The sequence below is a fragment of the Polypterus senegalus genome, chromosome 10 (assembly GCF_016835505.1).
Source record: "Polypterus senegalus isolate Bchr_013 chromosome 10, ASM1683550v1, whole genome shotgun sequence".
Taxonomy (NCBI): Eukaryota; Metazoa; Chordata; class Cladistia; order Polypteriformes; family Polypteridae; genus Polypterus; species Polypterus senegalus.
This window is the reverse complement of record NC_053163.1, coordinates 174,111,406-174,128,425: the sequence shown is the minus strand read 5'-3', so window position 1 is coordinate 174,128,425 and position 17,020 is coordinate 174,111,406. Positions and strand designations below refer to the sequence as shown.

At 39.1% G+C, this 17,020-nt stretch overlaps 1 protein-coding gene across 2 annotated transcripts in view; it reads left to right on the top strand.

The window, feature by feature from the left end:
- Positions 1 to 17,020, top strand: part of timm10 (translocase of inner mitochondrial membrane 10 homolog (yeast)) — a 78,920-nt gene that overhangs the window by 50,935 nt on the left and 10,965 nt on the right. For both annotated transcript variants that reach the window (XM_039767612.1, XM_039767613.1), the window contains one exon: positions 11,725 to 12,184. In XM_039767612.1, the coding sequence (XP_039623546.1) occupies positions 11,725 to 12,184 (460 nt within the window). The remainder of the gene's footprint in view (positions 1 to 11,724; positions 12,185 to 17,020) is intronic.

Genomic DNA, 17,020 nt, shown 5'->3' with positions numbered 1-17,020 from the left:
TGAGTTTAAAGCACAGGGAAAAAAAATGAACATTTGAAAAATCCGTAATTTAATAAACAACCAAGAAAAGTAACATTGCAACAATGTACACGTGCGCCTGTGTGTGTCTGTCTCTCTGTCACGCGCCTGTGTGTGTCTGTCTCTTTGTCACGCGCCTGTGTGTGTCTGTCTCTCTCTCTCTCTCTCTCTCGCCTGTGTGTGTCTGTCTGTCTGTGTCTCTCGCGCACCTGTGTGTCTCTCTCTCTCTCTCTCTCTCTCTCTCTCTCTCTCTCTCTCTCTCTCATGCATGTGTGTGTGTCTCTGTCTCTCGCGCCTGTGTGTGTGTGTCTCTGTCTCGTGCGCCTGTGTGTGTGTGTCTCTCTCTTTCACACGTGCCTGTGTGTGTGTGTGTGTGTGTGTGTCTCTCGCTCTCTTGCGTGCGTAGATGTGTGTGTGTGTGTCTCTTTCTCTTGCTCCTGTGTGTGTGTGTCTCTCTCGCGTGCGCGCATGCCTGTGTGTGTCTCTGTCACTCTCTCGTGCGCCTGTGTGTGTCTCTTTCTCTCTCGCCTGTGTGTGTGTTTTTCTCTCTCGTGTGGACTGTAGCACAGACTAAAGCGACTGAGGCTGTGTTTGGTGAGTTGTTGCATATGGGCACATGAGCAGGCAGTGCACATGCCTCAAGAGCGATGGTGGACACAGGAGGAGGGTTAGAGTTTGCGGGCGGGGCTCTGTCGAGCGTATCCCATGGTCTTACAGTTGGCGGGCATGGCTCTCTTAGTTGGCACGCATGCGCTCTCTGTCTTGCGTGGCCTTAGTGAATTATATAGATAGAATACACATGGTCCAGTCCTACCCTCCGGAAATTACCCTCTATCTGCCGCAGCCAGGTGTTATGTGGGCGACGCCTTGGCCTGGTCCGGCCACTCAGGTTCCCAACAATGAGGATCTTGCGAGCCGGATCGCCCTCAGGGAAACGCACCACATGGTCGTAACTGATGCTCCCTCACAATCCGGGTAGTGTGCCTCATTCGGGACACCATGAGCAACTGCTCATTCAACACAAAGTCAAACCAACGGTACCCAAGGATTTTCCGGAGAGACACAGTACCAAAGGAGTCCAGTCTTCATCTCAGGTCACTGGATAGCGTCCATGTCTCACAACCATATAGCAAGACAGGAAACACCAGAACTCTAAAGACTTTGTCCTTTTGCATAGATATCGGGTTTCACTTGTTATTTTAATTTGATTATTATTAATTTTAATCGTGTTAATGCAGAGATATCAGGGTGACATTCACAGGTTGACAGACGTGAGCAGATGAGGTAAGACATGCACTGGAGCCCAGAACAGGATGTGCAACCACAGGTCGCAGGCATCAAAATAGTCAGGCATGAAATAATCGTGACTAATCAAAAAATAAATTGAACGATTAGTCTGCTACTTAAATAATCATTAGTTCCAGCCCTATGTATGTATGTATGTATTTATGTATGTATGTATGTATGTAAATAAATAAAATATACACACAAGTGTCAAAAAGGCAAAGCCCATCATGACGAGGCTAGAGTTACTAAACCAAGCCAATGCGGTAGCAACCACTGCTGCATTTTCCCAGCAAAACACTTCAAGAGTTGTCAGTTCGACGAGCGACGCAGAGTGGAAGCAGTAAAAATGTTTGGATCTAACTGTACGTAGACTAAAAGGGTATTGCAAGGGAACTGGATTGGTTGTGTATTATTATACCAGATGAAATGGACAACCCATGTATCAAATAAAAAAACATGAGGCTTACATTAATTTCTTAGATTTCAAACTGCTTTAGATGGCTAGCGCAGCTAGTCAAACATAAACCTAGTGCAAATAAATATAGCAGTGAGGACTTATGGAGAATGCTTAGATCAAACCTAAATAAAAATGAAACTAACATTAAGGCTTGTTCATCCCATTATTTAAGCCTTTGGGCACTTATTAAAGTTGATCTTATTTAGAAGACTAGCAAAATACCCGCGCTTCACAGCGGAGAAGTAGTGTGTTAAAGAAGCAATGAAAAAGAAAAGGAAACATTTTGAAAATAACGTAACATGATTGTCAATGTAATTGTTTTGTCACTGTTGTGAGTGATGAGTGTTGCTGTAATATATATATATATATATATATATATATATATATATATATACTTATATATATATATATACTAATAAAAGGCAAAGCCCTCACTGACTCATCACTAATTCTCCAACTTCCCGTGTGGGTGGAAGGCTGAAATTTGGCAGGTTCATTCCTTACAGCTTCCTTACAAAAGTTGGGCAGGTTTTATATCGAAATTCTACGCGTAATGGTCATAACTGGAAGCAGTTTTCTCCATTTACTGTAATGGAGATGAGCTTCAACGCCGTGGGAGGAGTTTCGTGTGACATCATCACGCTCTCCGTAATCACGCAGTACATAGAAAACCAGGAAGACCTCAAAAAGCGCTCAAGAAAACATGCATTATATAATTGAGAAGGCAGCGAAACAATAAGAAGCGAGCAGTGACATATACAACCATATTCATGAGTTCTGCTACTTGGAAACAAAGCGATGTAAACCTACACTTTAAATTAAGTTCATAGACAGGCTGCCGCTGGCGTTTGTAATTTAGTGCCTGCCCATATAAGGCCGTCCGTCAGTGGCAATCCAATAGCAAACTGCCACGGGGTAAATATTCACGGGTGAAGGACTGTGCTTATGGAGAGGAAGATGAGATGGTCAGGGTGGTGTTTGACACAAACTCAGCGAAACTTCGAGAGAAAGTTTTAAGTGCCAGGACTAAGGTAACATTAAATAAAGCTATGGACATAGCACGAGATGGCACCAGCACAGCTGGGAACCTTCGATGCAAGTACACGAGTGGCTCCGTGAACTGGCGCAGTGCACAGATAAAAGCAACAGTTCCAAAAGCGCTGAACAAAACCGAATTACACAATTGAAAAGGCAGCAAAAATATGAAGCGTCTGATAAGCATATTCATAAATCCAGCTACTGCGGAAACAAAGCACCGCGGTGGAAAAAGTCAATGTCCGCTAAAGGAAGACAGTGTAAAAAAACCCGTGCATGCAGTGTGTCAGGTCTCAGATAAAGAAAAAGACGAGCTGTTTATTGATGCAGTAAGAAGCGAATCGATGAATGAAACCTGTCATCTTTACAGCGATTGACAAACACGGAATGTAACTTGAACACAACACATCCTACAAATCTGAACCTGATTGAAAGAAATAATGATAATCAAATCCTTGATGACAGCAACACTCAGTAACACTCACAAAACAAATACTGTATATTGACAGTCATGTTACGTTATTTTTAAAATGTTCCCTTTTCTTTTCTACCTTTTTAACACACTACTTCTCGCTATGATCTGCGGGTATATATATATGTATATATATATATATATATCCCGCTCTACATACTCGAATAATGGATACTTTATTACCATCAATGATTGTTTTGGTAAAGCCATACTCAGTGTATTCATTAGATGAGCGGTAAAAAGTAAGAGCGAGGGAGGATGACTCATTGAGGCATGCAGGCTGTAGTCTTGCGTCAACTCTATCTGAATTACGCGATCACATTTGAAAAAATATATCTTTTCAAGTTCTATTTAGTCCACATGTGTCAAACTCAAGGGCGGGCCACATCCGGCCCGGCGTGTAATTATATCCGGCCCGCGAGATCATTTTATATACTGTATTATTGTTATTAATAGCCGGGTATATGAAGCGCTGGTAACACAATAAACTACAGATCCCATAATGCAGCGCTTCAGCTGCCTTGCCGGCTACACTTACGCGTTAATCAAGTCTACCTTATGATGCTGCAAGTTATTGCGAAGCTAGAGTTATTAGCACTGAGTTTACCGCGGCGCTTTGGTGACTTTGAAGAACAAAAAGTCCGTCTACATGCGGCTCGAACCTTGTGCATGTTTGGTAGCACATATCTGTGTGAGAAGCTCTTCTCAGTGATAAAGACTAACAAAACAGCACACAGGAGTAAGCCTCACTGATGAGCACCTGCAATCCATCCTGAGAATCTCCACAACACATAACCTCACACCAAACAGAAACAAACTTGTGGCCAAAAAAGATGCCAGGCGTCCAGCTCTAAAATGACATATGAGCCAAGACAACTGAATGATTTGATTTGTTATTGCACGTAAGGCGGAGTCAACCGTTTTAACAAACAGCGTATTGCACTGATCTGAAATAGCTGTGTGTGTATATATGTAGATATGTATGTATATGTATATATATGTTTATATATGTGTGTGTGTATGTATGTATATATATATATATATATATATATATATATATATATATATATATATATATATATATATATATATATATATATATATATATATATATATATATATATATATATATATATATATATATATATATATATATATATATATATATATATATATATATATATATATATATATATATATATGTATATATATATATATATATGTATATATATGTATATATATATGTATATGTATATATATATATGTATATGTATATATATGTATATATATATATATATATATATGTATATATATGTATATATATATATATATATATATATATATATGTATATATATATATATATATATATATATATATGTATATATATATATATATATATATGTATATGTATGTATATATATGTATATGTATATATATATATATATGTATATATATGTATATATATATATATATATATATATATATATATATATATATATATATATATATATATATGTATATATATATATATATATATATATATATATATATATATATATATATATATATATATATATATATATATATATATGTATATATATATATATATATATATGTATATATATATATATATATATATATATATATATGTATATATATATATATATATATATATATATATATATGAATATATGTATAGATATGTATATATATATATATATGTCGTGTGTGTGTGTGTGTACAGAAGGAATTTTTATTTAGTGACTATCTTTGGTAGGAATGGTAAAACAGACAGGAATATTATTCCTGAATAAATCAACTCAAACCTTAAACAACTTATAATATTTTGCTCTCCATAAAAATATATCCTGTCTAAATTATACAAGTTAGAAATAAAGTAAACGTTAAAAGAACAAACATTCAAATTTCTTTACTCTTATGTAATTTTATATAAAAATAAACTTAGATTTTAAATATCCCAAAAGATTTTGCTCTCCATAAAAATATATCCTGTCAAAATTATACAAATTCAAATATGAACATGCTGCATAACAAAACCTGGAAATATAAATAAAATGTGTTCCTTTCAGCAATAACAAATCAAATCATTCAGTTGTCTTTGCTCATATGTCATTTTAGAGCTGGACGCCTGGCATCTTTTTTGGCAACAGGTTCGCTTCTGTTTGGTGTGAGGTTCTGTGTTGTGGAGATTCTCAGGATGGATTGCAGGTGCTCATCAGTGAGGCGACTCCTGTGTGCTGTTTTGTTAGTCTTTATCACTGAGAAGAGCTTCTCACACAGATATGTGCTACCAAACATGCACAAGGTTCGAGCCGCATGTAGACGGACTTTTTGTTCTTCAAAGTCACCAAAGCCCGTGCAAACTCAGTGCGCTCAGTTTATCAGCAAAGTGCGATTTGGGAACACCGTAGTGACGACTTGGTTTAACATTACTTGGCAACAGGGAAAGTGGGGCAAGTTGCACTGGTGCATTTGTGTCTCCCATAAAAGCAGCTTCACTTGAAATCACTTTGTGATTGTGCACGGTAAAACGTCCGCTGAAGTGTCAGATTCTTATTTAATTCTTCTGCTTTCTGTATCTTCTGCATTGCATTCAGGTCTTTCAGGTTACCCTGATGTTTTGTCTCATAGTGCCGCCTTAGATTAAATTCTGTAATTACAGCCACATTAGCTCCACAAATGAGACACACGGGTTCAGTAAACATATACTCAGCCTCCCATCGGTTTTAAAGGCTCTATTTTCAGAATCAACTTTTCTCTTCAGCATCGTGTGAGCTAGCTTCGCAATAACTTGCAGCATCATAAGCTAGACTTGATTAACGCGTAAGTGTTCGCAAGGCAGCTGAAGCGCTGCATTATGGGATCTGTAGTTTATTGTGTTACCAGCGCTCATATACCCGGCCATTAATAACAATAATACAGTATATAAAATGATCTCGCCCTTGAGTTTGACACATATGGACTAAATAGAACTTGAAAAGATATATTTTTCAAATGTGATCAGCGCTAATTCAGATAGAGTTGACGCCACTACAGCCTGCATGCCTCAATAAGTCATCCTCCCTCGCCTTACTTTTTACCGCTCATCTAATGAATACACTGAGTATGGCTTTACCAAAACAATCATTGATGGCTAATAAAGTATCCATTATTCGAGTATGTAGATCGGGATATATATATATATATATATATATATATACATACCAGATCGCAGCGAGAAGTAGTGTGTTAAAAAGCTAGAAAAGAAAAGGGAACATTTTAAAAATAACGTAACATGACTGTCAATATACAGTATTTGTTTTGTGAGTGTTACTGAGTGTTGCTGTCATCAAGGATTTGATTATCATTATTTCTTTCAATCAGGTTCGTATTTGTAGGATGTGTTGTTGTTACATTCCGGTTTGTCAATCGCTGTAAAGATGACAGGTTTCATTCATCGATTCGCTTCTTACTGCATCAATAAACAGCTCGCCTTCTTCTTTATCTGAGACCTGACACACTGCATGCACGGGTTTTTTACACTGTCTTCCTTTAGCGGGACATTGACTTTTTCCACCGTGTGCTTTGTTTCCGCAGTAGCTGGATTTATGAATATGCTTGTATGTATCAGACGCTTCATATTTTTTGCTGCCTTTTCAATTGTGTAATTCGGTTTTTGTTCAGCGCTCTTTGGAACTGTTGCTTTTATCTGTGCACTGCGCCAGTTCACGTGAGCCACTCGTGTACATGCATCGAAGGTTCCCAGCTGTGCTGGTGCCATCTCGTGCTATGTCCATGGCTGTATTTAATGTTACCTTAGTCCTGGCACTTAAAACTTTCTCTCGCAGTTTCGCTGAGTTTGTGCCAAACACCACCCTGACCATCTCATCTTCCTCTCCATAAACACAGTCCTTCACCCGTGAATATTTAGTGGGAGTTTGCTATTGGATTGCCGCTGACGGACGGCCTTATATGGGCAGGCACTAAATTACAAACGCCAGCGGCAGCCTGTCTATGAACTTAATTTAAAGTGTAGGTTTACATCGTGCTTTTTTCTGAAGTAGCAGAACTCATGAATATGGTTGTATATGTCACTTCGCTCGCTTCTTATTGTTTCGCTGCCTTCTCAATTATATAATGCATGTTTTCTTCAGCGCTTTTTGGAGGTCTTCCTGGTTTTCTATGTACTGCGTGATTACGGGAGGCGTGATGATGTCACACGAAACTCCGCCCCCACGGCGTTCAAGCTCATCTCCATTACAGTAAATGGAGAAAAAGTGTGCTAAAAGTCGTAACGTGACATCAAAGTCTCTGTTTCTATCTACATGTGACAGAAAGCCTCTATGCAGATCCTACGGGGATTGATGTGCGAGCTTCGCTGTTTGATGAATGCTTCGATGTGGTGAAGCAAAATGCCAACATACAAATGCATTCGTGGTGCTTTTATATTCAAGCGTCGCATATTCCCGATCGTAATGACACGATACATTTTAAAAGCCTCGCATACCATCTTGTGTGGCGTCATTTTTTTCTGCAACTTCACAACAGCAACATAATGTATAGCGCTGTATTTGAGCCACTGAGAAAAAATAAAGGACACGGTGAAAACGTGTATTTTGTGATTAAAGTGAAAATTTCGGCTTTAATCTCGAAATGTCCCCTTTAACCTCGTAGTTTACTTTATCATTAAAGCAGACCTTCGTAAACGTCATCCCAGTTTTTAATCGGTACAAGCTTCTTGGACCTGACAGCAGCGGCAAGCAGCATTAGATCACCACACTGATCAAATTAAATGTATGATATTCCACCTCTCTGCACATTTAGAATCCTTCGATTTATACTTGATATCACTTTCATGATTAAATGCGTTAAAGTGTTTATGTTACATTTTTACATATTTCATTTAAATAATGAATACTGTTAATAATTACACACATGGGGGTGACACGGTGGCGGAGCGATAGCACTGCTGTCTCGCAGGGAGTTATGTTGCTGGTATTTTCTGCTTGTATTCCACACTGTGCTCCGGTTTCCTTCCAAAGATATGCAGATTTGGGGATTTGGTGCCGCTAAAATGATGCTAGTGTATATGTGTGCTTGTATTCACCTTGCGATGAGCTGAGGCCTCATCAAGGGACTGTTTCTCACTTGTGCCCAATGCTTGCTGGAATGGACACATCCCTGGATTGATGGATTTAATCAATAAACATCCTTTTCAGAGATATTGCGGTAAGGTGTCATCGGAATTTAATAGGTGTTCTAGACAAATCGCAACACAGAGAAGCTGAACATGTTCTCACTGTGATAATATCTTGCACTGCCACCTGGTGGATTCCTCCAGATTTACGTAAAGTACTTGCGCAAGTATGAACACTACAACGCTTGCATAGCAGGAGCGTCCACTGCAGCATGCGTCGCGTCGCGTGGAGTACAGCTCCGGCCTTACAGCTTAATGTGCAGGTGTATGCCAGAAATTATGGGAATAAAGTTACCAACACTGAAGGTTTTAATTTATTTCATATTTTTTAAATAAGAAGACGACGCTGAAAACTTTAATTAGATCATACAGTTTACTAACCAAGCCAAAGTCTGTCTTTACTTTGCTTAACTAAGGTGACATTCATCATGTCTTATCAGACATTTGTCCTTGCAGAGGGGTAAGATTTGAGCCTTTCCCAATCTGATTGGTCAGTAGAATGTTAACTGAAAACAGATGTCATGGACTCAAAGAGATTTAATCCGACCACCTCCATTCTAGGGCATTCCTTGACAGTATTAGTCAGTTTTATTTTGTCATCTGTATGACCAACTGAATAAAGTTAAGTGGAGCTATTAGCAGGTTTATTGTGTTGTTTGTTAAGAATCTGACCCAATATCTCTGAGTAAAAGGACAGAACAAAGACAGCAAAAGGTCAGCCATGCACTTCACATTCTTGCTATATATGTGTGATCAAAGGCCTTCCAATAAACTCTCGGGAGGCACACCACTATATTTTTCTAATAGAAGAGCCAAACAAGGACTCTGCAGTATTTTGAATCCATTAATTGTTAAAATTGTACTTTAAAATGCATTATGGACATGAAGAGTAGCTTAAATTTGTTTTATGGTACTGTTAACAAGGAAAAGGGAAAGGAATTTAGCAGTTAAGCAGAATCTGATACAGATTGGCACTTTTGGTTTTCAAGGGCACCAGCGAAAACTGGCTGGCATTTTTACAAGATGCTCAATGGTGGTGTAATGCAAGGTTTCGGTATGTGGCCTGTGAGAATCTGGGTACTACTAGGTCAGATAACTAAGAAAGAATACATAGCCTAACCCTTTTTGTGAATTTTATGGCAATTTCTTTTCCTGTTATGGATTGGTACCCTATCCATAGTTAGTTCCAGGCTTGTGTTTAATGCTTCAGTGATCAACAATTGCTCTCCTTTACCTTCAAATTGGAATAAGGAGGTTGATAAATTGGATAAATGTTAGGATTTTCAAAATACGTATTAAACAATATATGCAAAAATAGTTTTATGATATAATGCAATTAATGTTACTGTGTGTGACATATTTTGGCACCAGTTTATTTCATCATCTTGTTAGATCATTAGCACAGTCTGGACGAGAAGAGGCCATTCGGCCTGACAAAGCTCACCAGTCCTATCCACTTAATTCTTCCAAAGTAACATCAAGTCGAGTCTTAAACGTCCCTAAAGTCCTCCTGCCCACCACACTACTTGGTCATTTATTCTGTGTGTCTATGATTCTCTGTGTGAAGAAAATCTATTCTATTTGTTTTATGTATTTATTAAGTTAAAGAGTTTGTGCACAGAAAAAATGTCACATTTCCTCCCAGAGATAAAGAAAGTTCTATCCAAATTAAGGCTTTAGTTAATGTGTCTGTCTTTTCCCTTTTTTTCACTTTGACTAGATTTTAAACTGTCATTTTCCCTATAATTACAAAGAGGCGTTCACATTTGTAGTGGCACCAAAGATAATGGGCCTAACTTAAGGTTGCATTGTGCTTAAGGTTTTTGCACACAAAAGAGGTATTCCAGTTAAAGGTAACACCCAAGGTAAGAATCCCCCCTGAGGAAGCTTTGTGTGGCATGGAGACACTGTTGGCATTTTAAGGACAAGGCTACACACGCTCTTTAAATTTTCTGAATTTTGCTTCTTTTTTTCTTGCCCGTTTTGTAGACAGTGTCCATTAATGAGCATCCTTTAAGAAAGAATATCCGCTCAGAATCTGGTGATATTATCAAATGTATTTGTCTGGACGGATGATTGTTTGTGGCATGCTTTACATGGGCTGTTACTGTTCTCCTTACAGAAAGGGAAAAAAAAAAAAACTTGGAGCCAGAGGGTCTATACTAGGAGAACTGACATCATAGCAGGAATCCATTAAAGAGATGTTACGGATAGCTAGCGGATTGTGAATGCAAGTCCAGCTCAAAAAATGAGGATTGCAACATTTCTTGCAATTCTGAACATGCTTTATATAGAAAAAAACACATTTATGAAGAAGTCAGTAGTTTAAAGGGCAGGCAATACAGATACAGCGAGAACAGTCCCAGTAATAAGACGGAGTAGAATTCGAACATTCGAATAATCTGGATGAGAACACGCCATTCAGCCTTCAGAATTTTAAAAGCATAGGATACCTTCAACTAAAGAGTAAGATCTGTCATTTTTTCCAAATTCATTATTTGGGAGTTATAAACGAGAACAATTTTTTTTATTTTTTTGCTAAAGGAACAGGCATCTTTGTTTTTTATGGGCTTAATCTTTAGCAACCGTCGTAGTGTTCACTGATGTAAACATGTACTCCGTGCATTTTTGGCTGAAATTTGGTTACTTTATGTAGTAAATGAGAATTTTAAAATTGTGTACAGATTGGTGATGTTAAGTGATACTGTATCTTTGGGGTTAATTTGAATTCTTCACATACAGTAAGGTTTAAAAGGCAACACTTTATCTTGTAAATTTCACATTTTAAGTCATACATTGAAAGGCAACACTTTATTTTGTTAATGCCACATTTTAATAAATACATTTTTGTGTGAAGAATTCAAATTTAACAATGTTTAGGAGGTGCTGTAAGGACATAAAGATAATTACAAGTGACTTGAGGAGAACTTAAAGAGTAAGTTTCTTTTCAGTATCATTGGTACTGGATTCACTTTTCTAGCGTCTTTGTATTTCTGTGATTGTGCTGTTGAAAGGATGCCTGTTAACAGAAACTGAGGGCAGGATGTTGTGAAAGGTTACAATATGCATGTTTTCGAGGTAACTCAGGCTCCTTCTTCAGGCAAGATGGCTAACACGGTACAACTCTCTAGTACTACAGACACTGAGGGTAAATTTTACTAAATTGTGTGTTTACCTTTCAGATCCTTCTACTTATGTAAAGTACATCTCATTCTATATTAAAACAAATGTAAATGTTTTATGTGTGTTATGTTTAGACAGGGGGTCCAGTGAACAGTGTGTTGGAGACAGAGGCCGCAGTGAAAGGACTTCAAAACTCAGGGCTAAAAGATCAAGACAAGACTAATGGTGATGAGGAAGAGTCTGCAGAGTTTATTGAGAACTTCCTGGAAGATATGTTGATGCAGCTTAACTTCTTAGAGCCTATTATGAGCCCTGTCTGTGTTAAGACTCCTGAAATCTTTGAGGATCTAAACAGTAATGGAAGAAACCCGCAGAAAACGTCTAGTGTTTGTGCTGAAGAAAGGCACAGTGGTGATTTTAATGACGTCGGTGCCAGCCGTACTATTGCACCCAATTATGCCAAGACATCTTTGCCTAACATTGATGCCAGACGGGTAGAAGATCATAAGGACAGCAGGAATTGTGGGAAGGTCTTGCTTGATCATGGCAATGAAATTGAAAGCTCATCTGTAAAGGACATAGAGGAAGGATTAGGTATGTAGTCATCCTGCATTTGCAAATCTCTTCCACTGAGTTAGCTAGAACCTGCAGTTTAACCTCCTTTGTTCTTTTTGCACAATTTATTTGAATTAAATTTCCAGTAACTCATTTTAAATACGCTTATATTAGGGGGAAAAAAATTAGCTTACATTGCACCTTAAAGATGTTTTGGAATCTTTTGTCATCTAATGTTATTGACTAGAATTATGATATGGACAACAGACAGATTTTAGAGACTACTCCACAAAGTGGTAACTGATCATATGTGTGATCAGGGTGAAGACTAAATACTGGAGAAGTGACCAGCTGCAGTCAGGACAGTTTTAGACCTCAGACCGATCCGAGCACTTCAGACACTGTGAGGTCCATAAATTGACACCCCCTTCTGGAGCCACTTCCCTGTTTTGCCCGTGAACTCACGCCTATATTGCACTCCCCTCATGACGATTTCAATTCCCTTTAGTTCCTGTACTCAAATGTGTATTCAGCATTTATTACACTTCTAAACTATCAAGGTCTTTCAGTTCTGCATCAAAAGCAGTTGTTTTGGTGCCATATATTAGAAACAAATTGAACAAAAAATCTTAACATTTTATATTTAATAGTATGCGATTTATATCTGCGTTTGCCATGTCTCATTCATGAGACTGCACTTTTTAATACGTTAGTTATATGCTGCACTCAATGGAATAGTGTCTCTGTGGCTAAAGATCTACACTGGTAATCAGAAGGTTGACCCCATATAAAAATGGGAAATGATAAGGAAAAAGATGAAGAAGAATAAATTATATGCTGCACTCAGCTGTGATTAACACAACATATTCTTATAGACTGAATTTAATAAATCGTATAATTTGTGTGAACAGTCCGAATATGCAGTACTACGCGCCGGACGTTTAGAAGCTCCTTAGTGTACTGTCTTTATTGTCCTCTCTCTTATATATTATTGCTGATGTGCAAAATTTTAATATTTATATTGTCAAGGAGAGGAATGAAGAAGGTCAGAGGATAGTGGATTTTGCCAAAAGGATGGACATGGCTGTGGTGAATTCGTTTTTAAGAAGAGGGAGCAACATAGGGTTACATACAAGTGTGAAGGGAGATGCACACAGGTAGATTACTTCCTATGCAGAAGAGTTGATGTGAAGGAGATTGAAGACTGCAAAGTGGTGGTAGGGGAAAGTGTAGTTAAGCAGCATAGGGTGGTGGTCTTTAGGATGACGGAGATCAAGAAGAGGAAGTGAGTGAGGGCAGAGCCAAGGATCAAATGGTGGAAGTTGAAAAAGGAAGACTGCAAGGTTGAGTTTAGGGAGGCGGTGAAACAGGCGCTGGGTGGCAGTGAAGAGTTACCAAACAGCTGGGAAACTACAGTAGATGTAGAAAGGATGACAGCTAGAAGGGTGTTTGGCATGACATCTGGAAAGAGGAAGGAGGAAAAGGAAACCTGGTGGTGGAATGATTAAATACAGGAGAGTATACAAAGGAAGAGGATGGCAAAGAAGTGGGATAGTCAGAGAGATGCAGAAAGTAGACCAGAGTACAAGAGGATAAGGCGCAAGGTGAAGAGAGAGGTGGCAAAGGCTAAAGATAAGGCGTATGATGAGTTGTACGAGAGGTTGGACACTAAGGAGGAAAAAAAGGAACTGTACCGATTGGCTAGACAGAGGGACCGAGCCGGGAAAGATGTGCAGCAAGTTAGGGTGATAAAGGATAAAGATGGAAACGTACTCGCAAGCGAGGAGAGTGTGTTGAGCAGATGGAAAGAGTACTTTGAGAGGCTAATGAATGAAGAGAACGAGAGAGAGAGAGAAGAGGTTGAATGATGTGGAAATAGTGAATCAGGAAGTGCAATGAATTAGCAAGGAGGAAGTAAGGACCGCTATGAAGAAGATGAAAAATGGCAAGGCCGTTGGTCCAGATGACATACCTTTGGAAGCATGTAGGTGTTTAGGAGAGATGGCAGTGGAGTTTTTAACCAAATTGTTTAATGGAATCTTGGAAAGTGTGAGGATGCCTGAGGAGTGGAGAAGTAGTATACTGGTGCTGATATTTAAGAATAAGGGGGATGTGCAGGACTGCAGTAACTACAGGGGAATAAAACTGATGAGCCACAGCATGAAGTTATGGGAAAGAGTAGTGGAAGCTAGGTTAAGAAGTGAGGTGATAATTAGTGAGCCGCAAGTATGGTTTCATGCCAAGAAAGAGCACCACATATGCAATGTTTGCTCTGAGGATGTTGATGGAGAAGTTGAGAGAAGGCCAGAAGGAGTTGCATTGCGTCTTTGTGGACCTGGAGAAAGCATATGACAGGGTGCCTCGAGAGGAGCTGTGGTATTGTATGAGGAAGTTGGGAGTGGCAAATAAGTATGTAAGAGTTGTACAGGATACGTACAAGGGAAGTGTGACAGTGGTGAGGTCTGTGGTATGAGTGATGGATGCATTCGAGTTGGAGGTGGGATTACATCAGGGGTCGGCTGTAAGCCCTTTCTTATTTGCAGTGGCGATGGACAGGTTGACAGACGAGATTAGACAGGAGTCCCCATGGACTATGATGTTTGCTGATGACATTGTGATCTGTAGCGATAGTAGGGAGCAGGTTGAGGAGACCCTGTAGAGGTGGAGATATGCTCTAGAGAGGAGAAGAATGAAGGTCAGTAGGAACAACAAGACAGAATACATGTGTGTGAATGAGTTGGAGGTCAATGGAATGGTGAGGATGCAGATAGTAGAGTTGGCAAAGTTGGATGAGTTTAAATACTTGGGATCAACAGTACAGAGTAATGGGGATTGTGGAAGAGAAGTGAAGAAGAGATTGCAGGCAGGGTGGAATGGGTGGAGAAGAGTGTCAGGAGTGATTTGTGACAGACGGATATCAGCAAGAGTGAAAGGGAAGGTCTACAGAACGGTAGTGAGACCAGCTATGTTATATTGGTTGGAGACGGTGGGACTGATCAGAAAGCAGGAGACAGAGCTGGAGGTGGCAGAGTTAAAGATGTTAAGATTTGTATTGGGTGTGACGAGGATGGATAGGATTAGAAAGTATGACATTAGAGGGTCAGCTCAGGTGGGACGGTTGGGAGACAAAGTCAAGACAAGAGTGGCGAGATTGCGTTGGTTTGGACATGTGCAGAGGAGAGATGCTGGGTATATTGGGAGAAGGATGCTAAGGATAGAGGTGCCAGGGAAGAGGAAAAGAGGAAGGCCTAAGCGAAGGTTTATGGATGTGATGAGAGAGGACATGCAGTTGATGGGTGTAACAGAACAAGATGCAGAGGACAGGAAGATATGGAAGAAGATGATCCGCTGTGGCAACCCCTAATGGGAGCAGCCGAAAGAAGAAGATGATTAACGATGCATTAACTGTGGTGGAATTTATGATCCAGAGGAATGGCGCACCCTAAAGTAGTCATTTGAGTCGCCCAGCTAAGACCTTCTCTGTTAGCCGAGCGGCTTTGCGTACCCATTGTGGATGGTTCGTGACCTTGCAGCAAGTACCAAGAGACGTTTAGTACATTAGCACAACAGTTTATCCTGGTGAAGCTTTTCTTATTTATAATAATTATTTTTTTGTAGACACGTTCAGTTTGGCACTATTATTATAATAGTACATTTAACACAAAAGTGTACCACAAATATGGGGGTGGGGGCATGGAAAGTGGCTGGAGTCAAAAGAGATGCAGCTGACAGGGGCCTCAGAATGTCTCAGGTTGCTGAATCTGTCCTGACTCCAGCTGGGCTGTATTGGAATACTGTAGCCAGATCTGTGCTGAACATTGTAAATGAGTGACAAGGCAAAGCTGTTACGAGGTTATACATATACATTTTGATGTATGTTTAGGAAGCTGCATCTTGTCCTACAGGTGCAGATAAGATCTGCAATTTGCAAAATAACATCTGTTTATAAAGTCCACTTAATGTAATATAGGATAATTGGAGGCTAGAATGTTATCCCAATAGCGTCAAGGACAAGGTCTCGAATGAGAATACGTGTCTGAGGACAACTCATTGAAAAGTTTGTAATGAACATCAACAAAATCCACTGCTGCAAAGCTTACACCTACAGGGGTTTTTCTTAACAACTCTCCTCCAGTTCCTCTAGTCTGTGCTGTGTCTGTTTCAGGGAGAGCACAAAAGACAAAACATGCTGAGAGAAAATAAAGAGCTAAACTTGCTGTTATATCAGTTTAGGAGTTCAGTAGCACAAGTTGACTGTGGCTCAGTTATTAACTGGTAGGTTGTAATGTCAGACCCACCCACATAGACCACTGCAGCCTCATATAAGAAGTGCTTCAGTCTGTTACGATATCTTTCTGTCATTTTGTCTATTGCATCGTTAAATGTCATAACGACAGCATGTAGAGTTTAGATATGCTTTGTGGCCTGTGGAGATGCTGTGTGTTAAAATGTTGTGTCTTTATTCTGGCACATTTGCATTTCCAGTTAGACAGTAATGTTAACTTGCTTTAGGTATTTGTGTAGACTTGCATTGAGACGTTGTGTGCAGTGCAGCCTCAACTAGTGTACTGCTACGCATGATATAGTCGTGTCGTTGTTGTTAGACAAACCTAATGACTTAGGAGTTTTGAGGACCAAAATCTGCATCTCCTGTGCCTCTTCAGTATTGGCTGTCTTAACAGCAGGCCTTTTAACCATTTACTTCGAGTGTTTATTTTGCAATTCATATTTTCACAAATGTAGCTTTCAATTTGTTCATCTTTACATTGTTCATCTTTACACGTGAACACCCGATCACCTCACATTTCACACCACATCACTCTTCTTCACAAATCACACATTTTGCATAAAGGTTAAGGTTCCTGTTGTGTGATG